The sequence below is a fragment of the Syngnathus leptorhynchus genome, chromosome 15 (assembly GCF_054491065.1).
Source record: "Syngnathus leptorhynchus isolate UIUO chromosome 15, UIUO_Slep, whole genome shotgun sequence".
Lineage (NCBI taxonomy): Eukaryota > Metazoa > Chordata > Actinopteri > Syngnathiformes > Syngnathidae > Syngnathus > Syngnathus leptorhynchus.
Window position 1 is genome coordinate 1,107,286 of NC_141209.1, and position 27,674 is coordinate 1,134,959.

Sequence of the window (27,674 nt, forward strand, 5' to 3'; positions counted from 1 at the left end):
GAAGATGTATATCTCTGTAAACATGTATGTCGGCATTGTAATACGTACTTTTCAAGCAGGCGTTATAATAGACTACTTAACAGGGTCTTTCAAGAGGACCCAAACAATATGTATCCGGAAGTAATGAAGAAAGTAAACGTTCAAGTTATTTAATTCCAGCTTTTCCAGGTATTATGATTTACACATTTAAATGAACAGCATTGAATGTACATTCCACACTGGCAAATGTGATCGTTTACATGTTAATGATAAAATACCGTTACCGCAACAATTTGCTCAAAGCCATATTACAAGATAAACAACAATTAAGATAAATATCAGAATGGTTTCTCTTGAACCCTTGTCACATTGCTTATTTGCTTGATCACAGATTCCAGAATTCACAACTTGATGCCTGACCGGATCGTCTGAAGTTAAATCCGTGACGGATATTATTCTCGTGTGCTTAATCAATTCCATAGCACCAATAAATGAATGAATATAGTCATGCACTACTCTTGTGTGAAATTTGACGTGCAATTAAATTGTGCGTCAAATCGGACCAAACAGGCCTTTGAAATGTGTTCTGTTTTTCTTCAGGCTTGTTAGGGTAGATAACATGAACAACATGTCTCCAGAAGTTGCACTGCACAGGATCTCACCGGAGTTGCGACCCTTACTGTGCAGCGTGGTGCGGAATGGCCGGGTGGGACTGGACTCCACAAACTGCCTCAAAGTCACAGACCTCAAAACCGGGTAAGGTTGCTAGTTTTGCACATAGTTCGAATCATAATAAAGACAATTCAGGTAACAATGGTTTCTGAAGTGCATGTCAATAAGTGTATTTATTTGACACGTTCAATATGCTGTTACCAGGTCGGACCACCTCTTGCCCATTTGTAGAGTTATGCTATAGACATTGCAGAAGCAGCGTAAACTGTTCATACAAGGTGGGATGTAAATCTGGTTTGAAATTCTGACCATCCATTTTCAGGTGTACATCGTTGACCCCAGGCCCTTGCTGCGATCGCTTCAAACTTCACATCCCCTATGCTGGAGAAACCCTCAAATGTATGTGAGAATACTGACCAATACTTCTGCTTTGAGTGGATCTACTTTGTCATGCATGACAATTTGTACTAAAAGTTATCGTCATATCACCAGCATTTTCTGTCGGCGTCCATCCATTCATTATCTGAACCGTTATAATTCGGTACAAATCTTTGAATTCGGTAAACATCTTTTGTTTGAACCCGCTCCTTTTTTAAGTGAGCAAACATATTGACTGACAGCTACGTTTTGTTGGCCAGGTGTGTCCTCCAACTATTATTGAAACCATTCATAGCTCTAAATGTTCATTTTCAGATTTGAAAAGAAGCAATTGTGAAGCTTAGAGAAGTTGAAAATCAATCAAAAGCCATCAAAACATTGGCCGGAAATGGAGTTTGACCCATTCCTAAGCCTGATTAATCGAGCCGCTGAGAACTCGGTCAATTTGTGACCAATATATGAACTTTTGTTGTTCCGAGGAGGCTCTGGCACACTTTGTTTGCGTGTCTGTGCTGTGCTGCACTCTTTGAGTGTCTGGCCCCTCCTCCTAACAAAACAGAACACACTGCCAACTCCACGAAGCCACACTCATCTGCACCAGAAGAAAAAGGGAATGCAAAAGTCTTTTTTTTTTTTTTTTCTTCTTTTCTACATGGTAAGTTTGTGACTTAAAATAAGAGAAGAGTGCCCTTGAATGTCACATGAAAGTTTTTAGAATTCGTCTTCAGCTCTCTGAGCCGTTTGGGCTGCAAGTAAACAAAAACAGGCCATTGGCATTCCTCCGTGGCACGTGAAATCTCTGCAGCTTCTTTCCTGTGCTTTTTGGCCTGAGGACGAATGTTTGTTTAATCAAGGATGCGGGGCTGCAGGTTGGCCACTTTATGGAGCGTCCCACTTCTAGCGTGCCAAAGCTCGGTATGCCCTGCACACATCTAAGCATCATTAATTCAAATGCAGCCACACCACACCACCACGCTTCCTGGTCCAACTAAACAGCAATTTGGGGATTTTTTTTTTCCCCTCAAGCATAATAAGACCCTGTGACCTGCCTTTGCAGAGACTGTTAACGGCTAGTATAGTACAGATGGCCCAGTTGCTGGTAAGTTTGTGCTGACTCCCATTTAAGAGTTGGAATGGTTCATTCTGAATCAGTTAAAGGGTGTGCACATTTGTGCAACCACATTATCTCAGTCTTTTTCAATGACTTGTCACATGAATAGCGGAAACGCTTTTGAAATGATTTATTTGTATCTCCTTTTTTTTCCTGGAATTTGAACAGGGGTGTGTAGACTTTTGATTTCCACTGGTTTACAGCACATCCTCTTGTCTATTTGAGTCCTCTCCACTGGAAATTTCCATCTATACGTTTACGTGTGTCTCTTCCTCCGGTCTTCAGAGTGACGGAAAAAGCAGAACTCAACAGAGCCGTCCACCTAAATAGAATTGCGCAACATATCAGAACATTATTAAAACGTTATGTGAACGTAATAGGATGGCTTCCTTTCTTAGTAGAAATCATGCCACCTGGCAAATTTAAGTGCATGACTGTAATACTTGAGATTTGATTCACATGATTTGTTTAGGTTGACTATTTTTGTATCTATGAACTTTATTTTCTTTCGTCCAAAATGTCAAGTTGGCTCATTAATTTGGGCAGAACCTAAGGGCACAAATCCTTGTCATGTGGAAAACACAACTGTTTTAAAACGATGGCATTTTATGTCAGACTCAGCTGTCGTGCGTTGTGACCTCAATTTTGATTTTGTTTTCCATGTCACAACCATCCATTTATCCCATCATTTTTTACACGACTTATCTCTGAATAAAAAAAGGTTTAGAAACTGATTACAAGAATGACATAATTGAAAGTAACTAGAATTAGGTTATATTTTCCCAAACTCCAGACTATTGCCAATTTCCGTGAACAAAGTCAAAGGGTATTTTGCACTCTGTGAGTCATTCAAATAATCCGTTTTCATCCTTTCTTTTTCCCTAGGGGATATTATATTTAATGCCCGCTATCCAGAGCTGCCTCCAGATTTTATTTTTGGAGAAGATGCTGAGTTTCTACCTGAACCTTCAGAATTACCGGTGCGTATCCAGGTTAAGTAAATCATCCAGTGGATTTTGAACCGTATCAGGCTGGTGTTTTCTCTCTTTGTATAACTAATGAACATTTGTATTTGAAGCAGCTATTTTTGCAGCAGCCTAGCATAAAACAGCTAAATTCCCCTGCTTGTGTCAGAGTCTGGGGCGTATTGCTCACTGTCTCATAAATCCAGCTGTGCACATAAGGGGAAGTACCTCTGCTGAGCCAGTGCTTGGCAGCTCTTTGCGTGTTTTTCTTTTCTCACATACAATATAGTTTTGTCTTCATATAGTTGTAATATTGCTGCCAGAGCCCTTCTCGTCTGCCTCAATTCATTTTCCTTTCATTCAGTACGCGTATCCTCCCTTGCACTTTTAAACCTTACCCCCACGCTAAAACATTAATATTCTGGTTTGAGGTAGGCCTCTTTTTTTTTCTCCCCCAGATTTGGAATTATATGCATGATATATTTTGTTATATATCCACATAGAATGTCTTATAGTTTCTTTTTAAAGTCCTTTTTTTGATAGAAGTAAGTATTTTTTAACAGCAGTGAGATGTTTGGCTGTACTGAGTGGGTAGCCACCTGACATTTGATTTGAAATTGTAACCTCAGTGTCCTGTTCTTTTGACGATGTGGGAACACGTTGCCCAAATGCTACAACTGGCATAGGAAGAAAACTTCTCTTTTTTTTTTTTTTTTTTTTTCCCCCCCAATTTTCCATTGACGTCAGATTTTTACATCATGTTCTCCAGTAATAGCGTCTGGTGGGTGAAAGCTTTTTTGTGAATTTGTCATGATGTTCTCCTCAGATTCCCCCACCCCAATTCAGCCTATTGAAATCATTTGTTGCTAAATACCTTTGTACGAATATTGCTTTTGACAACTCATCATAATGGCGCTAATATTCTCTTAAGAAATGGACAAGACTTGATTTCCTTTGGCTCTTTTCAGTACTGCATGGGTGGAGGGGAGGGAGGGGACAGGGGAGTGACGAGCATTTTGGGAACAGAGAGGTGACCAAAGTGGAGGAAATGACAAAGACAGAGGCAGGAAGGGAGTGGAGGTGGACAGCAATACCAGTTCAATCCCTTGCCTAAAATACTCTTGCATAATATACATTTTCTTCTTTTTTTTTTTTAAATTGACTAATTCAGTAAGTGTTTAGGTCAAGTGAAATGAGATTTTTTGGGGGGGTTTAGTATTTATCCATTTATTCATTTTTTTTTTCTTCTTATATATTACGCAATGTTCCAGCTTCATGGGAATTGGTCATGGTTATTGCAAACGATGCGGTCGGAACATTCATGTAGATAGGTCATCATGGGTTTAGTTATTGTTGGTCATCTTTATTTGAGTACGGCTAAGACTGTGCTTAAAAGCAAAAGCTATACTTATCTCAACTTTTTTCTTCTTCTTCTTCTTCTTCTTTCTGGTCCAATGCTACTACCTCTGTCTTTTGAGGAGTCGTTTGTCATTTGTCAAGTCTAGACTTGGCCAGCAATGTGTGTTGGCACGAAAGATTTGGGGAGTTTCCCAACAACTTTGCTTTTTTTTTTTTCCTTTCCTCCATTTAGCGTGTATATGGCCAAGACCTAGGGTTAGCCCCAATGGCCTCCTCAGAACCCGCAGCAACATGTTTCCACTTATTGGTTCCAGAGTCCTTGGAGATGCAAATGCAAGGCAAGCGCCGTCTTGTTAAGAGTGGGAATTTTACTAACATAAACAGCTCGGGGCTCTTTTTTGTTGTCTTGTCATGCCAAGTCATTACAAACTAGAATTTCTGTTTTTGGGTGAATCAGCAGATCATGAGCAGAAAATTGTTGTAGGAGATCAAATATGGGGACACCTCTCGAACATTTGCCAACTCAATAATCACCGCTCCATAAAAAGGCCTGGACTGGTTTTTATCATTTCTACATATTTGACATGCTTTTGTCAAAATATACCAAGGATCAATCATTCCATTCCAGCACACTTTACACTGGCAAATTTTCGCCATGCTGAAATGACTGTAACAATCAGTCATTTGTGGCTCTCTCCTAGGCCTTTTTTGTTTTTTTCACCCCAAAATCGAATTGATCTTGTTTTGCTCCAGTTCCATGTTAAGAGAACCTCATCCAAGGCTTTGTGTCGTTTGAGACAATGTTTGTAGCTTACAGCTCCCCAAAGAACAATGTAACGCGTGTAATGTGAAGCTAATCCAAGTATTCTTTTACAAAGAGAAAGGAAACGTGACTTGACGCTACCCTGTGCTAATCTCGAAAGCCATATATTGGCGAGCGCTTCCTAGCTGCTGCTGCAGGTTTCCCCTGGTTCTCTTCTAACAATGGAACTCCAATGGCCTGTAAAGTTGGGTCAACCTGAGCATAGTGTACCAACTACCACTTCCCTTTTGCTTGGGCGAATAATGCCTTCCACATTTTAATGGAGTTTTATTATTGGCAGAGCTCTCACGAACATGTCTGGGAATGCTTTGAACAGGCGAGGTATTGTTTGCAAACCGAGAAGCTTGGTGGAAAGAACAAACAGGACAAATTGGCTGAGGTGGTAAACCAGTTCAAGAATGTATGCTATTTTCCGTCAACAACTTGAACCGTGTTGGACAAAAACTGCTGAAAAAAAAAAACACTGGCTTGAGAATGCCAAGTGTCTTAAACACATGACAAGAGCAATTTAGGATGATCTTAGACTTGGCAATCTCTGGGGGCGAAACAGGGTGTGAGCCCACTCTTGAATTAGAGACTAACAGAGATTAATTTAATACTTGGGAGTTGTTTAATGCCTTCCACTTTCAAGTCAACAGCGATTTATTGGATCAGGTTGCCAGTTTCTATAAAAATCACATTCAAGACATAAGAACAAATCATTTCTCTTGGCCTATATAATTATCTTGGATTTTCAGATGCCAGCGTTTCTCTTAACTGGCCTAAGATAAATAGTGGAACAGAGATGCTACAGACGGATGGCATGGGAAGACATAATTCTGTCAACTTGGGACTATTAAGTGTGAAAAGACCAAATTTAGGTGTGCATTTGTTCTTAAAGGGATACGCTGTGTTCCATGTCTACTTTTAGCTTGGCAATCGTTACAGTCATCATCATTAAAACGCCAGAGATCTTTATCCTCTAATTCCAAAAAATCAATGAATCGTGTCAAGTCTTGATACTAATCACATTTTTAAAAAAGCAAGTTAAAATCTGATATTGAATGAAATTCTCCTCGTAGTACAACATGACTGAATTGCCATTTGTGAATTATTTTAAAGGGAAACATGTTGGGGTATTCTATTTTAGGATCAAGTTTGCCTTTCCCAATGGCTTTGGCCTACTTGCCCGAGCGAGCTCCTCAGTGCTTTAACGACCCCCTCGCCCGCCCCCTTCACCTCCGATCCCGCCTCAACTCCTCAGTGTAGATTCACTGATATTGTATGTCACAATGCTGACACAGCAGTTCCTTAAGTCGCTCCTCCATTTCTGCACGCTCCTGCCCCGGGGCACTGACCGAGCGCCTGTTTTGGACAATGCCCATCCTTGTTTGCATCACCTCCTCATTTCGGGAATCCCGGCCGGCATTGCTGGTAACCACTGGACGATGAAGTCACTCTCTCTGTTTAGCTTGCCCATGCCATCGTGAAGTCACTTTCCAACAACGGATGCTTTCTTTATTGCTCTAATAAGGGATGCAAAGAGAAAGTCAGGCTAACCTGGACCGACATTGTCACCGACGCCTTTGTGTCAACCATATTCATCCATTCACGTATTGAACTTAACTTTAGACACGAGCAGATCTGTGAACAATCTTATTTTAAATTCATTTGTGTCTTTTTCCAGCATTTGCTCCAATGGGATGCTGGCAACCCAGATTGTTTGCTCCAGCTTGTTAAGGAGCTCATCCAGCAATACCACCACTACCAATGTCAGCGCCTCCGTGAAAGCTCCAGACTTCTCTTTGAGTACGATAGCCTGCTGGAGGATCCCAACTATGGCCGTAATATGGAGATATATGCTGGACACAAGAACAGTTGGGTAAGAATGGGGTTATTTAGCAAATTGAATATCACTGTCAGTTAAGCATCCATCATGAATAAATAAGCTCATTTCACTGTCAAAACACCCTTCTTTTTTTTCCTGCATGTTATTTTGCACATTTGGGGTCAACTCAAATTACCCTGAATGTATTTAAATCAACAATTTCCGACCACCTGCCATGGGTGCATGAATAACAAGAAGCATTCCGTACGCTGTTCAAAGCTCGGCCATCTTTCCTCCTCGGTTTGATCATGTGGTACCAGTAAAAGGTTGTTTTGTTTTGTTTTAGATATCGCATTTGTGTCACATTGTAAACTTCTCAAATACTTGTATTCCAGACAGGGGAGTTTTCCGCTCGCTTTCTTCTGAAACTCCCCGTGGACTTCAGCAACATCCCAATCTATCTCCTCAAGGTAAGTCATCATTTCCAAGTACGTATTGATCATTTAACATCCTCAAGATGCCCTTCGAATGTCCATATGTTTTGCATGGGCCAAAGCGTCAAAGGTCGGATTTGTTTCAAAGGAATTTCATGCCGTGTATATGTGGACTCCAGTCTTAAGGGGCTGTGAGCTGACTAATCAGCAAGCCGTCACTCCAGATCTGCTCTGAACTGCGTGGTGTCTGGAGGCTTCTTTACTCTCTCTCTCTCTCTCTCTCTCTCTCTCTCTCTCTCTCTCTCTCTCTCTCTCTCTCTCTCTAAGTCTCCTCTCTTACCCCGGTTCTCACTCTTTGTCACTTGTCCCGTCTTTGCCCGCATGATGCTGGGGGCTTTGGCTCTCTGGCCTTTAACGACATGGCCCATGTTTGTACGGAGAATTGATGCTAAACATATGGCAAATAGCTGCAATCATCAGTCTCACGACCTCCTTTTGTTCCGACATCACTCAGACCGCGAGGCGCTTGAAGGTCTGCTTCTCACTGTCCCCAGGCAGACTTCATCATAGTTTCATAATTTAGAGACAGATTGGCCATCCTAAAAGTATTACTTTTGTCTTCCTGCAGATTTTTAGGAACGATGCTTGGCTCATTTTTGCAGACAAGGCTGTAGCATTATAATTTTTTTCAAACACAAGCATATTGACCATTTCTTTTACGGCAATCTTTTCATATGCAGTATAAATTCCTTTAAAAACAAATTTAAAACGAGCATTTTCAGCAAAAAAGGAATAAAATAACAATATAAAATGAAAATGAATCACTGGCATGTGAATTTTTAAGCTAATACAAATGAACTGAATTTGCAACTCAATAGTCACATCGAAAATAAAATGATAGCTATTGTGAAAAGTCCAAACCCATTCAACAATATGATAAATTGCCATTTACGTTTTGCAGAGGTCAGACAATTGACCTTGTTTCGAATCCACCTCCCAACAAATTTGTGGATGTCCTTGCCGGAGGACAGTAGGTATGGAAATAAAGCAGAAGTGTGTTTAGACATAGGCAAGCTTGCACAGGTAGTGATTGCTTAGCCGTGGCTAGCGGCCGCAGAGCTGTGGAGGACGAGCGCTACCTGGAGCAAAGCATTTGTGTGCTTTGCCCTCACTACACTGGACATGTTTACCTTCCTGCGTCGACTGGAAAGTCCTGGGCTGGCTGGGGGAAAGATGCTCGTTGACTTCATATTTTAAGGCTCCAAATGAAACGTGAAGGAGGATATACAGAGCAGAAATGAAGGAAGCATACAATGAGTGTTTTGAAAGGCCATGTGAGCCTTTTGGGGATTGTTGCAGTTTCTCTTTCTTCTATTGTACCTTAACATCTGTTTGCCTACATTTAAATTGCAGCTCTGTGCTCGTATTTTGTATTGTAAATTGTTGATGGAACAGTTTCCCCCTTCAAAAAGACACAACCAAATGAAATCTATGGTGGTGTTGGACCTACTGCTCCGGTCATTCTCCAACATCTCATCTTGTATGTGCAACATGCTCCCAAATGCCCAGACGGATCAGTGTGGCGTGACAGCGCTCTCATGTTTGTAGCCTCTGCTCTCGCTTCACTTGAGCTTTGTTTTCCCCACAAGCACTGACCCATGCCACCAGCTCCAAAGCTATTGGTGGCTCTGTTTAGTGGATTCTTTTTGTGCATGCGTATGTAGCAACTGTATGGAGTTGATACTGCTTGAGTGTTGGAGGTACGATAATAATAATAATAATAATAATGATGCACTGCTGCATCTTCATTTTCTTGCCCTCTTTTGGTTCTGGATATATTGCATAGCTCACCAAAGCATTTGCATCCAATCATTTTTTATTTTACCCTAATTATTTTTTTTTTTTGTTCAAGCTCATCCTCAGTAACATCGTGCAAATAAGTTGAAAAGGAAACCGAATGCTCTCCTTCAATTATTCTTAATCATTTTCCATTTCTCAGTGCCGTTGTCATGTCACTAGAAAAGAGTGCATCCATTATCCCCAGTGGTCACAGGGAAGAAACTAATGACAGATTAAGGATATTTATAGGCTCGTCAAGGGAGTGGAGGGGACAGGCGTGTTGTGTTGCGGTGTGTGACTGCCGCTGCAACGTTATCCTTTGTCATTTCTCAATGCTTGAATTTCACATTGGAATGTATTCGTGGGCCACTAAAAGCATTCACACTCATATTTGGTAAACATATCAGACTTGTTTTGGAGAATGTGGGAGGAAGGTAAAGTTCCTAGAGAAAACTTAAGCAAGAGTGGAAAGCCTGAGCACAGAACGTGCATCTCCACTGTGTGCCAAATTCTCCATCATGCCACTTGTAACAAATTAAATGAATCAAATATTGACTTGGAGAAACATGTTTTTTTTTGGTTTTTTTTTTGCCTTGTTCGTGTTTTGGGAAGATTGTAAAAGAACAAGTCGAAGCCCAATCCGTCACAGCTGCGGTTACCTTGCCTTTCCGGTTGCCACATAAATGTCACATCTTTCTCAACTATTTCGTTGTTATGCTTTTTTGTCCTGCTGTTGTCCCTTTTTTGTCTGACGGTTGAGCTTTTGGAGAAGTCGTGGCTGAAGATAGCCTATTTCATCACAAGTCTTTCTCAATTCTCGAAAACAACATTTACATGGATGAGCAAATACTTAATATGACACTTGGACCCATCTTTAGAAATCTCTTTGGGCCGGCCATTTTGTCATTCTATTTCTTTATACGGCCAAGAACAATGGTTTGCGTGACTGCAAAGAGTGCTTGTAATTTGTGGCCCTGCCGTGCCCTTGCACGGTAAACAGTGACTCAGGAACTATAAAATAATTGTAGGTTCATTCCAAATGTCCCTATGTGGCTTGTTGCCTCAGCTCTGGAAAAAAAAAAAAGTTGTTTTCCCCACTGACATTGCAGTGTAATGTTTACTACACTCTGCGAGTCTGTTCACTGCAGTCATTATTCACCAAACAAAGATGATTTTGTCCCTCAAGTAAAAGTTTAGTGTTGGGATATTTGCTTTGTTACAATGATGGAAACCATTTTTTTTTTTAAATATTTGATGAAAGATAGACTTTGGAGTATCATCAAAACTGGGAAATTGTTCGTGTTTACTTTTAGGAAATGTCTTGGGATTATGAGGTTTTCTTTGTTAGAATTTTTATCATGTCATTTTTAAGATCAATTTCATTTTTGGATGATGAGGGATCAGTTTCAAGTAGTTTTAGGGATAAGATTTGAATTGTGATTGCAGGAATATGTTTTCCGAGAGTATTTACAATTTGCAATTAATATATGCTCTGAAAATACAAAACTCATAAATTAGGGGAAAATCAAATCGTGTATGAAGCTGCACTCAATTTAATTTCCAGTCCCGTTGCCGAGCGATGGCGTTTCTGTTTAGCACTGTGACATGGCATTTAGTAGAAAAGCAAGTTGCCCAAAAGACATTGTCAAGTAATTGCCAGTTTGGGCTTCACTAATGCAGTGTATGAGTGAAATCTGAAAAGGCCAGCCAATGCTTCCACGCAGATAAACAATTATGTGGCTTTTTAATGGTATTATAGCTTGCTTGGTATATGCTTGAAGATGAATTTAAATGTCACCAATCGCTCAAACAAGTTTCAATTCGCGAAGATGCGATTGTCCTCCCTATATCTGTATGCTGATGGACCTCTGTCCGAGCCAGTATCTAAATATCGTATCAACTAAATGCCTGATGCCATTGACACTAAACAAATGGCAGGAAATGCATCATCTTTCTCTTACATTTGCTGATTTAGCGAAGCGAAACCCTGAAGTTGCATGAAAAAAGGAATCGCTGAGTAAAATGGGTTTCATCAGTTCTCCGTTTGGTTCATTTGTGATTAGACCTCTGATGCCTACGCACTCATTTGAGCCAGCAGGATGGTTTGGCCAATGAACCACAATTCTGTACATATTTATTATTATTCAGTATTCACTATTGTTCAGGGGTTTTTTCCCCCACTTAATTAGAATCAAGCCAAAAAGGGTTGTTCCCCAACTGCAGAGTTTAAAAGCTTGTTCTTGTTACAAGGACATTTTGAACAAAATGGAAAAAAAATCCTCATAACACCAATTTATTGGGATTGCAAGGTTCGCTTGTCCCCATTTCTCTCTCAATGTGGAATTTACGACAATTAGTCAATAATTTATCATTTCATTGTCACCTAGTAGCTTTGTGATCGTATTTCTATTCTGTCTACGAGATTATGCAAAACTATCAGAGAGTTTGAATCATTACCCAAGAAAAATCTCAAAAAGGGAAGATTCAGGAGTAAAACAAAGCCATTTCTTACTCCCAAAATGTTCCAGATAAAAGTCAGTAGATTGCGTGGCCTGGGTTGAGATATGACTACATTTCTTGTTCATATTTCAGCCTCCCTTTGAGAGATCAAAAAGACAATCGTATCTTCAAGATATTTAGGAGTCTCTCTCTTTGGCTGCGGTGCGGCCACTGCCAGGTGCTTTAGCATCTGGTCGTCCACAGTCATAGCCTGCTGAGAAAATGTCCCACAATGGGAAAGTTTACTGAGAGTTGAACTAAAGTTGCGTCTCATAATAATAACAAGATGCTTTCATCTTGCGATAGTACCGTCTGGCATTTGGAAAATCAAAGGACATCTGTGAACTGGCGTGTAAAATAAATTGTGCTTTGTAGCCCATCTATTAACGTACATGATTAATTTTCAGAACCTCCATAAAAAGAAAAACTCCCGCTGAACTGTTGCAAATACAAAACATGGCAGGCAAAGCGAGCAATCTCATCACCTTTTTTTTTTTTTCCAACTTTTAATCACAAAGCATTAGTGATGTTGATAAACAATCATTCATAAACACCACGAAGCAATCAATTGCAGATTTTTTTTCTTTTTCTGTTAGTCTGGTCTATCAAACTTTATCTCCGCTGTTATCACAAAGGTTGTGTCCTGAGGAAGAGATGTCAGTCATTTTGTTTCTTTCCTTGTTGTGACACATTAAAAGTGCCACCAGAACCTCGCAGCAATTGGAAAGTGAAATGCAACAAGAGAAAAGGTGAGCTTCTCTCTGCTACCTTCCAGTTAACTCAAGTTAACTTCCTTCTTCCTCTTCACAGCTCTCAGTTTAGTTTGCAGGGTCAAAAAATGTTTATAATTTGCTTTATAAAAAAAAATGATGAATTGAATTGTAAGACAAAGGGGTTCGAAAAATCACCTCTCACTGTGAAATCATTCTTCTTAGGCAAATATTTGAATGTTTTGCTCTTAGAAACAAGAAAAGGACAAAATTAACATGAGTGATTTCTCCAAGACCGTTAACAGAACCGTCAGAGTGGAGCTTACTGTTCCTTTTAAAATTCAGCTCCAGGCCAGGTTAGTTAGTACCAGAGCCCGGTACCCATCCCTAGGCATCATTTTAAAAAAGGCCCTTTGCTTTATTAAAATAATGCTGCAAGGAAGAGTGGGCCAAAATAAATCCACAGAGATCTGAAAAGTCATTGCCAATTACCAAAATTAGATTTCGGTGGCGCAACCAGTTTAAGTCTTAACGGCCAGGTAACTACCTTAAAAATGAGAATGATTTCAAAAGTGCATTTTATGTTGACGTACTTGGAGCTCACATCCTCTCCCCGATACTTCAGTGACCCCAACATGACTCCTTCATAGCAAAGGTCACACCCTAGCACCGTCTTCCTCGGGGATTTGGATCCACTGTCTCTCCCGCCCCCTTAAGCCACCCACGCTATTTCACCACATGAACATTCCCACCTACCTGCTTGAGCTCCAAACCCCTGCAGAGCGCTAGACTATTCTCAGGAGAGCATCCCTCCCCCCCTCCCTCCTTTCCTGTGCTTCTTCCTCCGTCCCCAACACCATTCTATCTCCCCACACACAAACACACACACACACACACACACACACACACACACACACACACGCACTTCCCCACGCCTCCATGGAATTACTTCCATCTGGCCTACTTTCTGCCCTCGCTGTATATCAAGTTGTACATTGCATGTTGTTTTTCCTGTAACACCTTCAAATGTTCATCTCGCTATCGCTGTGTTGTTTTCCTCTTTTCAACTTTGGGGTCACCTGGTTTAGCTGCACGAGGTCTGTCCTGGTTGTTTCTTTCGTCTTCTCATCTCCAATCAATAGTATACTGCCAAATAAGCATCATTGAATCTCATCTTGTCACTCTCTGCATTCATTCAATTAAAGGCACCTTGATTTCAACTTTCAGATAGAATTTCTTCATTTCAGTTGAGGTACAATTTGCTTTTGTTATTTTAATTTGGCCTCGGTTGATTCTTACATTTTGAAAAAAAGATCCAAATGAGGCCTTTAAAACTACGTATGGCAAAATATTACTTGAAGGGAACGTTATTTCTAAATTTGTATTTACTCCTGCTATTCATAAAGAATTCACATTTGCGATTGGTCACACAGATGCGCACGAGAGCATCATTATTTGAAATGTCATTTGCAGTTTAGGAACGTTACCACCACCACCAAGTGCCATTCTCCTCAAATAGGGGGCAAGAGGTTGCATTGGTCCCAAAATGAGAAAAAAAATAAAAACCAGATCTCATTAACAGTGCAGTGGGACAAAAACACCCCGCAACAGTGTCTGCCAAGCATAATTAATACAATTACAATTAGTGCCTGGAGAAATACCACTCTAAGCAAACTGTTGCACTGCTGTCTTCCTTTTAAATCTCATCTTAATGTCTGCAGTGAGCTCTCTTAGCTTTTTTTAAAAAATATGCAAAATGTAATATTCCTTGTTAAAAGACGTTTCTGGTCCGAACAACTGTCACGAGAATAAACATAGAGGCGCTAATGTAGTCGTTCTCATAATGCATGTTATTTTCCACATGCAAGTGATCGTACTTGAGTCAGCCTTTGTGGCCAGAAGCCCCGGCATCACACTCTGCAAACAACAAAAGCCACCACATGCTATCAGTGACACATTATTAGTGGCACTTGGCCACGGTCACTCACTCTTATGACTTATGATCTGTTTGCATGTCAATGACACATGTATTGGTCAGATTCTACTTGTTCCGCGGAACTTTCATTTTGGCTCGGTTCCCATCTCCAGCAATGGAATACTTGACAAACAGATAGATGTCTTTATTGCTACAAACTGTAAATACATTTATTTATTTTACATTTTGTTTTTGTATAGCCCGGAATAGGTTCAGTTGAAACGATTTTTTGTTTTCCAATCATCCAAAAAGTATTAGATCCTAATAAAGAACCGCAGCATATAGGTTTTTGGTTTCTCCGTACACTTGTCACACAATACTTGAGTTTGAAGGTGTGCATGTGTATTCTATAATTCATTGCGCATTGTGTTCATGACAGAATTCATTCTTGCCACTGACTTCAGCTATGAGCCAGCCTGGTTAATCATCTACCAAACTTGTCACACCATAGTGTAAAGTCAAAGTATGAAATGAGGTCATGCTCGGAAGCAAGGAAGGGAAAGGCAAACACTTGAGATGAGCACGTTAGGTCCTCTTGGATATGCGTACCATTTGGGTTGTGGTCATTTGGGCTAGCCCTGGCATGTTTTGGTGGTAGCTGGTGCAGGATTGTCAGCGCCACCGCATCATGAGCAATTTCTTTCGAATTGTCACATTTGTTACTTCACTCCTTGCTTTCATGATTCCATTTTCAATTTTTCCTTCTAAAGAATGTCATTCATATACTCAGTGCTGGCCTAGGAGCCGGAGATGTCGTGGCACAACAATTGCGCTGTCAGTCAAGGCAGCGCATGACATCAGGCATGACATTTAAAGTTGGGCGAAGAAGGCGAACAGTCTCTTTACCTCCTCCGTCCGTTCTAGGCCTGCAGTGGAGCCTCTGCGTTTTTGTGTGTTTTGACTTTGGCCAGGCTTGGTCTGGCATAAGGACAGCTGTCACATCTCCAGCCTGTCACTTGAGACACAGAGGAGATGCCAGAGGCCAGGGCAGCAGGAGACACACGGACGGACACAGAGCTACGAGAGCTCCGCGTTCGTGTGTGTGTGAATGTGTGTGTGTGTGTGTGTGTGTGTGTGTGTGTGTGTGTGTGCAGCCATGTGTCCGAAAGAGTAACGGGGGATGGAAGACGTGGGGTGGCGGCCGTGAAGGGGTTGACCGGAAGGCACCCTCTAACCTTGACACAGTATTGCACATTATTCACCCAGCACTTTCTTAAATCTAGCCCTTGAGTAGTTGACTCACTTTCTCTCAGGGCAGGTAGTAAATACTTCTTTAACGTCCGACCATCTCCCCTGCAGGACACCCAGTATTTTTTTTTTTTTTTTTTGCTTGCAATCCTCACTGCTCATTATAGAAGACGTTGTCTTCATTAAGGTTCTGCCTGTGGACCGGAAGCTTTTTCAGTTTGCTAACATTTCACATAAGCAAGCAGCAGTTGTCCTCTTGAATATCCGGTTATTAGTGCTTAATCAAGCTATAATGCTTTTTTTTTTTTTTTTTTTTAAATGTCTTTGACACCCCAATAATCAATCTTTTCACTCTTATCATCCTGGAACGACAGCCACTGCTCAATTGGCCCTCCTCTCAGTGGCAAAGTCAACACGAGTCACCTCAGGAAAAACATTGATCGTCTTTTCAAGCACGGGGTAATTTCTCATCACCGAGCTGGACGTCCAAATTATACTTGGTCAATTTCTCTGCATATTTGTGCACGAGGATAAGGAATTCAGAAAAGATGCTCGTCACTCATGAGCCGAATCGGATCAGTTTGATTCTTTTTAATTGTATTTACGTTTCGCATGGTCAAAGAATGGAAACATCTGAATGTCAAAGGTGGACTTTGTTTTGCTTGCTTATTGCACTGATGCAATATAACTTGTGGCAGCTCTTTGCAGTCTGTTGGAACGAGATGAGTCTGAATCATTCCGCGAAAAGGCTCTCCCTTGTTCTGAGCGGATGGTGTGATCGTCCCAAGAAGGCTGTGTACTAACTGGCCCATGTTCCTCCTCTGGCCCTCTCACCTTCCTGTTACTTTTCATCCATCTGTGTTCGCTGTCCCAGTAGAAAAATGAAATCACCTTTAAAGACAAGAACAGGACTTGACAGGGACAAACTGGAGCAAACTAATCTTTTCCCAAACCACAGCAAGCGACCACGGCAGTCCCACATCTTCATGCCTGTTCCTATCTGTCCCATATCGTCAGCGGCAGAAGCCGGCGGCGCTGCTGTGAGACACAGAGCAAGCCTTGTTTACTGAGGCAGACTATATTGATGTGAGCTGATTCCATCAGGCCACACTTTTGGATGCCACATACATACCCTGCCATTTTTTCCCTCCGCCTCTCCTCGGCCGCAAATGTATCAAGACGTAGTTTCTCCGGGCTGGTATATTTATAAAAAAAAAGGTCTTTGGCCACTCCAATTTTCACGGCCATTTTTTCTACTGCAGTCATTTTGACTGGGTAAACAAACAGATACAAACAAACCCATAAAACAAAACAAAAATCCCACAAGTTTGATGGGTACTTTTTATGTGGCCTAATGGTCAATGCTACTTTCTGAAAACATTTTTAAATAATAACTATTGTGGACCTGAAGGCTGTCTGTGATACTTTGGATTCCACATTTTCACCAAATGGATTTCTTCTTCCACCAATCAATCATCAATTGTATTTTTCCTCAAGTCTGGACGATGAGTTGGGTTTTGTGATCAGCAGAGCAAAAGTGTGCCCAATTAGCTTATGGGTTGGATCACATTGGTAGCTATCAAGTGTGCCTCCACCCATCCATGGTGCGTGCTGGTTAGATTTCCCCTCACCGTGGCGAAGGAACAGCAGCAATTATAACAAACGGATGAGTTCAAACCATCTGTAAGACATTTGATTATCACTGCAGAGGGAAAGAGCCTGTAATATTTGATGGGAAATCGCACTAATGACAGTGCCTGCCTGGGAAGTGGCCATGCTCGAGGAAATATATCACACAATGAGAAAGTCCAACCTCTGAGAGGCAGATGAAGGTTTTAGCACGCAGCTCCGGGTGGCCTCTGTAAGCATCTCACACATGACTTGATTGGTGCTCCGAGTCATCAGATCAGCCTCATGTTGAAGATGTTGAAACTAATGTAGCATGAAACCAAACAGATGTTTCTTCTGGTGTCTTTCCTCTTGTGCTTTCTGCAGTCAACCATATTTTAGGACTTGAGCAATACTATCGGTTGGATTTTTTTTTCTTTCCGTTTGGTTGAGAAAAATGTCAGAGGCAGGGAAACTGTTTTAAATTCTTACATTGATGACACATTCCTCAAAAATAGCATACCGGTCGGTGGATGTTCCTCAAAGGTTGACCTATATGTTCCTTTTTCCTGCCTAGGACACAGCACTGGACCCTGGAGAAGATGTGGCTCTTCTCTCTGTCAGCTTTGAGGATGCTGAGGCCACTCAAGTCTTCCCCAAACTCTACCTTTCTCCAAGTATTGAACAGTAAGTACATCATGAGAGTGCGATATTCTGTTTTCCATTCTCAAGAAGCCAAAACGACGCTATTAGAAGAATTGCAAAAGGGTCTGTAAACACCCAGATGTCCGTCAGTCCACCCTAAGACAAATTGGCTCCAAAAGTTTCCCTGGGAGTGGCTGACGATTGCAAAAGCACCAAAGTTCAAATGTGCTATATGCGTTGAATGAACACATCCTTTTAATCTTGTGCCTGTGTGTATGTGTGTTCACATTTTTGTCGCAGCAATGAGTGACTCGTTTGTTCGTGAGTGTGAGAGAGAGCGAGCGCCAGGTATGGGCCCACTCTGACCCCGGGGCCCAACGGCTTTCGTGCTCAGAATAATCTCGACCTGATGTTTATTTACAAGCACACGCCCCGTCGCACCAGGTTAACAGACCTCTGCCCCTCCTCGTTGGCCAAACGCCTCCCTCGTCGGTCCCGCTTCAGTGTTTTCCTTCCCATCTCATCCCTTCTTTTCCTGACCATCCCTATGTTGGACGGGACTTTTCATCAGAATCATTAAAGGCAATTAATTCAAAGCTGGATATACAGTTGTGATTAGCACTAGCATAGATTTCCATTTTTTTCTTTTTTTTATTGTGGGCAGTAGCAAGATAGTGCATTATGCAGATGAGCAAACTATTGAAATTCACGGTCTTATTTTTGTCAAGACTTTCTCTTGTTTTGCAACTCATTAGTGTGCAGCTTTACCTCCAGCCTCACTAAGAGCAAATGTGCTTCTCATTCCATCCATATTTTGGCTTGCTGTGTGTGGCTCTGAGGGAAATGTGCCTTTTTCTTAGCACTTCCAGCATACATTGTATGTATCTTACCTTTTTTGCACTTTTACTCAGGCCTCTCCTCCTCTGGCAGTTACATGAGGAGATGAGACAGAAGGAGGCTAAAGGCAGTGTGCTGCAACGTTTGAACTGAAGAGCTCTGGCGCACAAGTATGAAAAAGGCCGCTTGACGGTAAATGAGGAAAGCAACAGTGCAAATGCACTCAGAGCCAAAGTCTCATTTGCCAGCCTCCTCTTCCTGCTCAATGTTGGGCTCTTTCTCTAAAGACATTTGCACATATGCATATCAAGGCCCTCTCTGAATCTTGCCTTGCCTTGCATGCTTTTTGTGCACCTTTTTGTCAGCTGTGTGGGAGTGTGTTAATTCATCACCCAAGGCGGCTTCTTCGCTCTTGTTTCAAAACAAATGATTGCATTTGTGCATGATTGCATTTTGCTGTTATTCATCACGGATGCTCCTTAATTTCACATGGGAGTGCGAGTTAGCCCGCCTTTTAGCACACTTGTGTTTATGCAAATGACTTGCCCTGTTAGTTTGCCTACATGTTCCCGCTGACCCTTTTCAATCTCGTTGCGAGCTCATTATCGCTACGTTGGCTCTGCTGAAGAGGAAAAATGTGTTTGTCTGCCCTATTTTTCTGGCAAGATAGCCACATATAACCCATTTGGTGGCAATTTGGGAGGATGACGCTTCAATTCTAATCATTATTGGAATCAGTTTATGCGCTTTTGAAAATCCAGGAGCTAAACGCAGCAACGTTAGTCCATTTCGATTTGGTTGATGTACTTTATTTTTTACCAGATTTGTTTTTGCAAATGATAATTTTGTCTTATCTTCCCAAGTCCCTCAACCACCTCGTTGCCTTTTTTTTTTTTTCTTCCCTCCAAACGTCTGCAGCCTGTTTCCTCTCTCGCCATCTTTCTCCATTTTCTATCACTCCCTTTCCTCCGCTGATCCCTCTGGCTGATCCTCAAAGGGAAACGAGTGAGTGAGTGGGACTTAAAAGCAAGAGAAACGCTCTGCTCTACCCAGCAAGGTCGTCGCTCACTCGACATAGAGAGGAAAAATGAAAAAAATCAACACACTGGAGAGGGAGCTCATTTTGTCTTCCTTCCACTTTTCTTCTCTCCAGTCACGGCAGGATTGTTTGATATCTTACTTTCATTCTTCCTTGGGTAGGGGCAGAATAAAACTTGCAAAGCCCCCCCTGAGCAGCAGCGTTGTACCTCACTTTCTATTCCCACTGGCTCCCGCTTTCTTGCTCTCTCTCTCTCTCTCTCTCTCTGGCCGCATTTTCTTGCGTGGTCTTCAAACAGCCCGTCGCCGTAATGTTTTCGGCCTCGCAGCAAGGGAAGAAAAATACGTTGAAGTGCCCGAGCGAGCGAGCGAGCGACTCCCACAGTTTTAGCAGTCGTGCTTTGTGTACAAAGGCCCCAGTACGTGTGCTCCTGTCTTTGATGGGACTGTATGTTTCTTTTTCTGTAGCAATTATTGATTTGTCCAAAACAAAATACCTTGCTTAAGATTCATTTGTTATGTAATGTTTAGCTGCCAACCACCAGGAACTATACTGTGAGTTTTCATGCTAGCATGTCCTTTTCTGTCTTTGAAAGAGATTTATTTTTGTGCTTTGTTATGGGAAGAGTCAAGCATACATTAGTTTGATTCAAGTGAGCCAGCATAAAGAGCCTCAAAGTCATTGATCTTTTGACGTTGACTTGTCTTTTACCTGATTGTAGCATGCCCATGAGATGAGCTAGATACATCTCTCCTTTCCCCACAAAACCTGCTGCATTGCATAAAAGAATCGAGTGGGCACCGTCTCTGCCCCCAAACCAGATTTAGGAGCCCAGAAAAGTCAACACAGAGAGACAGTTTTAGGCTGCAGTGCACTAATGTTTGTGTATCTGCATTTGCCTTTAGGTGCCGGCTCGCCTCGCCTCGGCTCGGCTCGGCTCTCTTGTTTGTGTGTTCTGGATGCTGATGTGTGTGTGTGTGTGTGGGTGAATAGTTTTTGTGTGTCCCTTCTTCAGGGTCTGTCGAGGTGCTTTATAGCCTTTGAAAATGCTTGCATTTGGATCAAATGTCTTTCAAGGTTTTGTAAACGTCGCAAATCAATTGAGCGCTAACAGCAAACCTATATGAGACGACTCGACGCCATCGCAGACACTTATCTCGCTGTCAGCCACTTTGTCACCTTAAAAACTTGGGAATTGTTTTCATGTCGGTGTGTTTTCCAGCATTGCATTGCATTTTACATCGCAGTGGCTTCGACCAAAAGACTGTTTATACATCCTTTATATGGATCCATCCGTGAGTTTTATACCAAAGATACTTTGTCAATTTTTTACAAAAATGTTGCGCCTGACTGGTCAACAAAGCTGTTAATAACTCCAAATATTCACTCGTTTGATTTTTCTTGAAGCAGCGTGCCGAAATTTGTTTCGTTTTTCTCGATGGGGTCGGCATCCCAAAAGCCTCACTTCCGATTTGAGGCCTACGATGCTTCGAAGAAGGTGCACGTTTACTTCTATGTTACATCACCTTTCCGTTTAATAACATTCAATTAACATTTGGCAACTAAGCTGACTAATTATCAACGCTTTGTCTTTCTCTACAATTGCTCAAGAGTTGTAACTTGCAGAATGTGGCTCGGCATTGTCTCGACAGGATGTCCCAAAAAAAAAATATTGCTTGACTTGACGGCGTACGTTGCTCCAAAACCTCTACGTTCTTTCCATCCTTGACGATGCCGTCACAAGTTTGAATTTGCATAGGAGTCGTGAGCCTATGTCGTCCTATGCTTTATCGTTGACGTTGCTTGATTCATGATTCATGTCTGTCCCCACTGCAGCGGAGCTTTTAACTGCGCTCACTCGGTCACCGTACGCACACGCACACAAATCCCCCATAAACAAACAAGCTGAGCCTCGTCAACATCCACCTGAGTCACAGAACATAATCTCTCTGGTTGATGAAGTCACGGGCAACCCTGTCACATTGGGCACGAGTGTTTTCATATCTTCACGCTACTGTAAATATGTCATACAGTAAGAGGGGTCGTGCCAGGCACCACGTTTGCAGGACTCCAGCCCATGTGGCTAATGGGAAGAGCCCACGGAGTGGCTATTCTTCACAGATTTTTATTTTTTATCATTTTTTTTAAAATAATTAACTTGCGTGCCATGGTTTGATCTGTTAAAAAATATTGTTCCGCCTGTCACTGTGTCGCCGGGCTTAGGTGAATGAATAAAGATATACAATTAGTTGTAAACAGACAATGTTTCTCAGAGCAATTAACAAAAATTGGCCATTTTCCCACGACACACCTAATGGCGGCACAGTCGTCTGCAATCAGTGTACGAGACGCTTGCATAACCAGAAATTCCACCGCCAGTCTTACAAGGTGTGTCGGAATAGTACCGGGACTGGCGTTACAATAGCCAAACGGTAAACTCTGAGTTTTCCCCACTCAATATTGGCCAGTTCATTTACCAGCACCTCTCATATAGCAGAAAAATTTTGTATTGTATTTTGTGAAAACACCACATCACTATGGCAATGACTTGAGCATTTGAAACTCACCCTCTGCTCTAAAATTACATGTTAAAATGACTCAGAGGTTTCTTCAATTTGTAGCCTTCAATGACTGAAGATGAGTAAAGGGACTGTTCTTAAGATGTCAGACTTTGATTTATATTATAATTAGAACGCCGTTTTAAGTGTTTACTGTGTGCCTTAGCTTTTTTTTTTTTTTTTTTTATTCTCTTAGGGTGTAAGCCCAAGGCTCAAGTGGTACTTGTTTTTGTTATGTTTTAACTTGTAATTAAAATCAAAGATTACACCGGCTCGCAGAAAAATATCCGTACGAATTGGTCTTTAATGATTTTCAGATTTTGTTCGATCTTTATCAATTGTTCGAATGATTGATGATTAAATTGTTGTCCTTTTGAAAGCAAAGCATGGAACACTTTGACACAAATGAGTGACAAACAAATCAGTGTGTATTTTGTTCCTAGGTCCACATTTCCATGTGAATGATGCAACGCTATTCTTAGAAGTGTGGGTGGATAGATGGGCATTATTTAGATTTTCCCTTTCAAAGGCTCGTCTTTTCACTGCTGTGAGCAATTTCCAATCCAATGTCGCTCGGTGTATGGTAAAATGCACAGGCTAATGCTAATTATGTGCACAAAGCCTAGTGTAAAGAAATAGCCTGGCTCTTTGAAATTCTCCAGAAGAGACAAGAAGCCACTTCATAGCAGCTTGTGTGGATTTCCTTTGCAAAAAGACCCCCTTGCATGGAGTGCTTGAACTGCCATGTTGTCATGAGCGAGCAGCAGATGAGGAAGCAGCACTTGTGACAAAGAGGAGGATTCACAGTTGCATCAGCTCTGGTCAAAACCACCAGTCCAGTCATTGCTGACCTTTTGCTGAACTCGATTACAACATGTTTCCCATAAAGATTTGGGTGGATGACGGCAAGGTAAAACAGATGATTCTGCGCTCCACCTTCCGCCCTCTTACTCCCACGATCGGAACGATATTTTGCACTTCTCTGGAACTTTGGCTTGTCAGTCAAGAGTAGGAAAAAATGTTGCTCATCTTGGGGAATTTGCGGGATAACGACTGGCCTGCGTTTACACCGATCGGGCTGTCGTTATCGATGTTGGAGTGTGGGAAAACTGGAAACATTCCTCAAGGTATATGTGATGTGACATTTAGCGTTAGATTCACGGCCCTGTGATCATCCCGCTCTAATGATGGCTTCAGAAAGCAGCAAATGCGATAAAAGCCAGTAAGCGGCTCTTTCAGACCTTTAACCCGTCCTCGGGTTGTTCCGTTTTTATTTTGCCCCAGAGGAGAGAAAAACGAGGGAGCGACGACCTCGGTCGGTTAGGCATCGGGGAACTGCAACGGCAGATTTTCTGATTCGCCATCACGAATGGCGCTCCGAGATATGAGTGTCGGAGAATAAAGTGAGAAGGAACCTTGTCTTCTGCCGCCCGATCTGTCTAACAACAGACTGTCCTTTTTATTCAACAGTGCTCTGGGAGGTGCGTCTGCACTTCATATCCCAGCATTCCCGAGCGGAGGATGCTTGATTGACTATGTCCCACAAGTGTGCCAGTTACTCACTAACAAGGTAAAAACGCTCCACTGTTTTTGTATGTCTTTAAGAACTAGCATCGCATAGCATAGCAACCAAATACTGCTCTCTATCCGGGGGCATGTGGTATGTCCCTATTTGTATCTGTGGTAAAAGTGTCATGAATAACAATGATGTCACGAATAGTGTTGCACAATGCTATCATTGGAAAGATGAGCTCATTCCCTCTTTGATTATGCCAAAACCTCATTTTTAGAATAGGGGTCACGGTGACTCAATTTACTTGGTCACAAATAGCGATCGGGTTCCTAGGTTAATCCCACCGAATGTGCGACCGATCAAGATTGTTTTTTGTCTCGTTTGTGCATTCATGCACGCGTGTCCGTCATCTGGCCATGCGGGCGCTCTGGCCAACATCCACTGGCCGTCTGAGCGCTCTGCGCTCTCCGTAGGTTGACAGGTAGCTCTGGCGTGTAGGCTGGATGTAATGCCGCCTATCCTGAGGGGAAGTCAACATGCATTCAAACACGCACAGCCAAAATGTTTACCTGGAATCCCACGTGAGGGAGTCCCCGAATGACCCGGCCAGTGAAGTGATGGAGAGCACAACGGCATATTTCTCCCTTGTCTTGCCATGGAGCATGATTGCAAAACATTTTGATGAACAGAGTTTGATCAAAACATTTTCTTCATAATATTCTATGAATGAGTTGAACAAAGAGCTGGAGAAAGATCCCAAAATTCCACATGGTCTTATTACTAGACCTTAATTTTGCTAACTGCTGAAACAATGTGTCATTTCTTTTTTGATCCAATCATTCAATGTCGATAGCTTCACTTTCATTTTGGCGTGATGACATCATCGAACAAAACTTTGGTCGTGGAAAAATAAAATCCTTTTAGTTTCTCTTTAATCGTGTCACAACCAAGTTTGTTGCCTTTTTTTAATTTTACAGTCTTTTTTTGTTTTTGTTTTTTATAAAAGTGCAGTTTGAGTGAAATGTGTTTTTATCTCCAGAGAGATAAACGAGCAGTAAAGTGATTGCGACTTCACATAAAAAGTCGTAAAAGTCATGAATCATAGAAGAAGAAGAAGAGGAATGAGGCAACGAGATCCCGCTTAATTGCTGCACATGAATTTCTGCCATTCATCTGCCTTCACATTTTAAATCTCACTTAAGAAGGCTCCTTTACGACCTCAGAAGGCGGGATCGCAACTTTCCATCTCAATGGTTACTCAATGGTTAATAAAAATGGAAATATTCTGACCCAATCAATCCTATTCCAATCAAGATTTGATTCCAAATGTCGGTGGATTTTGCCATCGGCGTTCTTTCCACTCATTCCAAAATCGTGTCCGTGATGTTAATATTTGCATTTCTGTTTTTCCTGGAAGTTAGTAGAAGCAGAAGAAGCGAGCAAATCCAGGTTTTGCTTTTGCTTTTCAGCCCACCTGGCTCTTATTGCGTCACAACTCAAGTAGTTCCTCAGAATCTCTTCCCTTTCATACAAATTCTGATATTTTTTAATTCTCCCTGCTTCCTGCCTCCTGCGGATTGTAAAAGCCCAGCTTCAATTAGGCTCACCAATTTCCGTCAGTCTCAGCCAAAATGCATTTGTTGCATTAGAACTAACAATAAAATTGACTAGCAATGCTCAGTTAGTTTCAGGTCCATTTAGAAAAATGCCTGGCCTTCCCCATTCCGTCCAAATACCTTTTAACCATTCATGAGTGGCAAATGCATTTTGGGTTTGACGAGATCTCAATAGGGGGTGCTGAAACTGGATGTTTTTTTTTTTTTTTTTTCTTTTTGAAGGAGAAATGTCTTCATTACGCAATAGGAAGCACTTCCGGTGATGTTATTTCGCCACTCACGCAGGCACAAATATAGAAGAGTCAAAAGATATGCGTTGGATGTAGTTATGGGTGCGGGCAGACAAGAATACCTGCAGAACAACATCACCTGTGTTGCATCACTCCAAGCTCCAGGCAGCCAACAAATCGCTTTTTTCTTATTCCCAGTATGGGTGTGAAAATTAGTCATGGTCATTTCCCGGAAAGCAAAAATGTAGTCCATGTAAACAAAAATCTTGGACACTCCTGTTTTTAATGTCACGAGTGTTTTTGCAAATTCCTTGAGAGCTGCTTCTTTTTTTGAACATGTTCACATCCTAAAATATGAATATCATCCCGTTTCCCTGTTAAATGATGATACAAACGAGAAACTTGTCACTGTTTTGCTTCTCAAGTAATCCCCCCCCCCCGTTTTGTTGTGTAAAGGTGCAGTATGTCATCCAAGGCTATCACAAGAGACGGGAGTACATTGCTGCATTCCTCAGCCACTTTGGAATGTGAGTTAACAAGCCAGGATCACGTCCTCTACTCAAGGCTTCAGCGGCCATTCATTTGTCTCTGCCTCTAATCTTTTACTAGACTCTGCGGTGTATATATAATCACTGCCCGCCCGCCCGCGCGTGTGTGTGTGTGTGTGTGTGTGTGTTGCAGGGGAGTGGTGGAATATGATGCCGAGGGATTTACAAAGCTTACTCTTCTACTCATGTGGAAAGACTTTTGCTTCTTAGTGCACGGTAGGAGCATTCCCCCAAAAAACACAGCATCCTATTGTGAAGCTGCGGCCGTCAATAAATGCCCTGCCCGGCCCTGCCCTGCCCTGCCCTGCCCTGCTTGTTTCCCGGGTAGTGGATCTGCCGCTGTACTTTCCCAGAGATCAGCCCACCCTCACCTTCCAGTCGGTGTACCACTTCACCAGCAGCGGGCAGCTTTATTCTCAAGTGGAGAAGTCGTATCCTTACAGCCCACGCTGGGACGGCAATGAAATGGCCAAGAGGGCAAAGTAAGGTCAAGTGATTTTGGACAATTGACAACATTTTTCCAACCAATGGCCAGCTCTAGGTTGGTTCCTTGCATGTTTCTTACACCATCCCTCCTCTTCCCCAGGGCTTACTTCAAGACCTTCATCCCTCAATTTCAAGAAGGAGCCTTTGCCAACGGGAAACTCTAGTTCCCGACATGCCTGCGCTTCTGCGAATGTGTCGCTACATGCCGTCGCGTACCTGCGTGCATGCCTGGACTGAAATTCCTCCAACAACATATTCCCCAAATTTGGTGCATCTCAAGATGGAGCAGAATGTGACTATACCATTGTCGGAGATCCGATTTGCGTCAATCCCTTTTAGCTCATTTCAGGCCCATGCTTTCAGACGCAAAGATTAAAGCTTGTCCAGCAGAAGTCATGATGAAATGGCACCTTAGCAGTAGGACATGCGGGGTCAGGTAAAAGTGGTTCAAGCCGGTCGTAAAAATAATGCATCTTTGCTGTGAAGGGTCTTTTTTTTTTTTTTTTGATCGAAGCTCTGATGTGCTACTGTGAAAAATCTCACCTCTCTGTGCTTACAATATCTATCATTTCCTTTCCTTTGTGTTATGACCTCCAGCAGTAAGTCATTCCAGAACGCAATGTCGCAAAACGATTGGGATCACCGAGTACTAATTGAAGAAATATGTTTTAGTCCATCACAAAGATCTTTGAGAGTGTTGCGTTTAGGGCTCGCACGTTTTTTCCGCAATTAAATGAACCCAACTTTAGCCGCAATAGATTTGCCTTTACGTCATCAATATGTTGCATGTGCTCATTTTGATCATAGTGTTGTTCGTCAAAAAATAAAGAAATAAACAGGAGCAATTTTCTGTAA

The 27,674-nt window shown here is 42.0% G+C and overlaps 1 protein-coding gene across 1 annotated transcript; it reads left to right on the forward strand.

The window, feature by feature from the left end:
• Positions 1-80: 80 nt before the first annotated feature.
• babam2 (BRISC and BRCA1 A complex member 2) lies at positions 81-27,674 on the forward strand. Its single transcript, XM_085931932.1, has 12 exons — positions 81-168; positions 580-735; positions 974-1,050; positions 3,026-3,120; positions 6,954-7,148; positions 7,490-7,564; positions 17,925-18,034; positions 23,897-23,996; positions 26,242-26,312; positions 26,467-26,549; positions 26,662-26,815; positions 26,920-27,674. Exons 2-12 carry the CDS (start codon positions 599-601, stop codon positions 26,981-26,983), a joined length of 1,161 nt encoding a protein of 386 aa, XP_085788058.1. The 5' UTR covers positions 81-168; positions 580-598; the 3' UTR covers positions 26,984-27,674.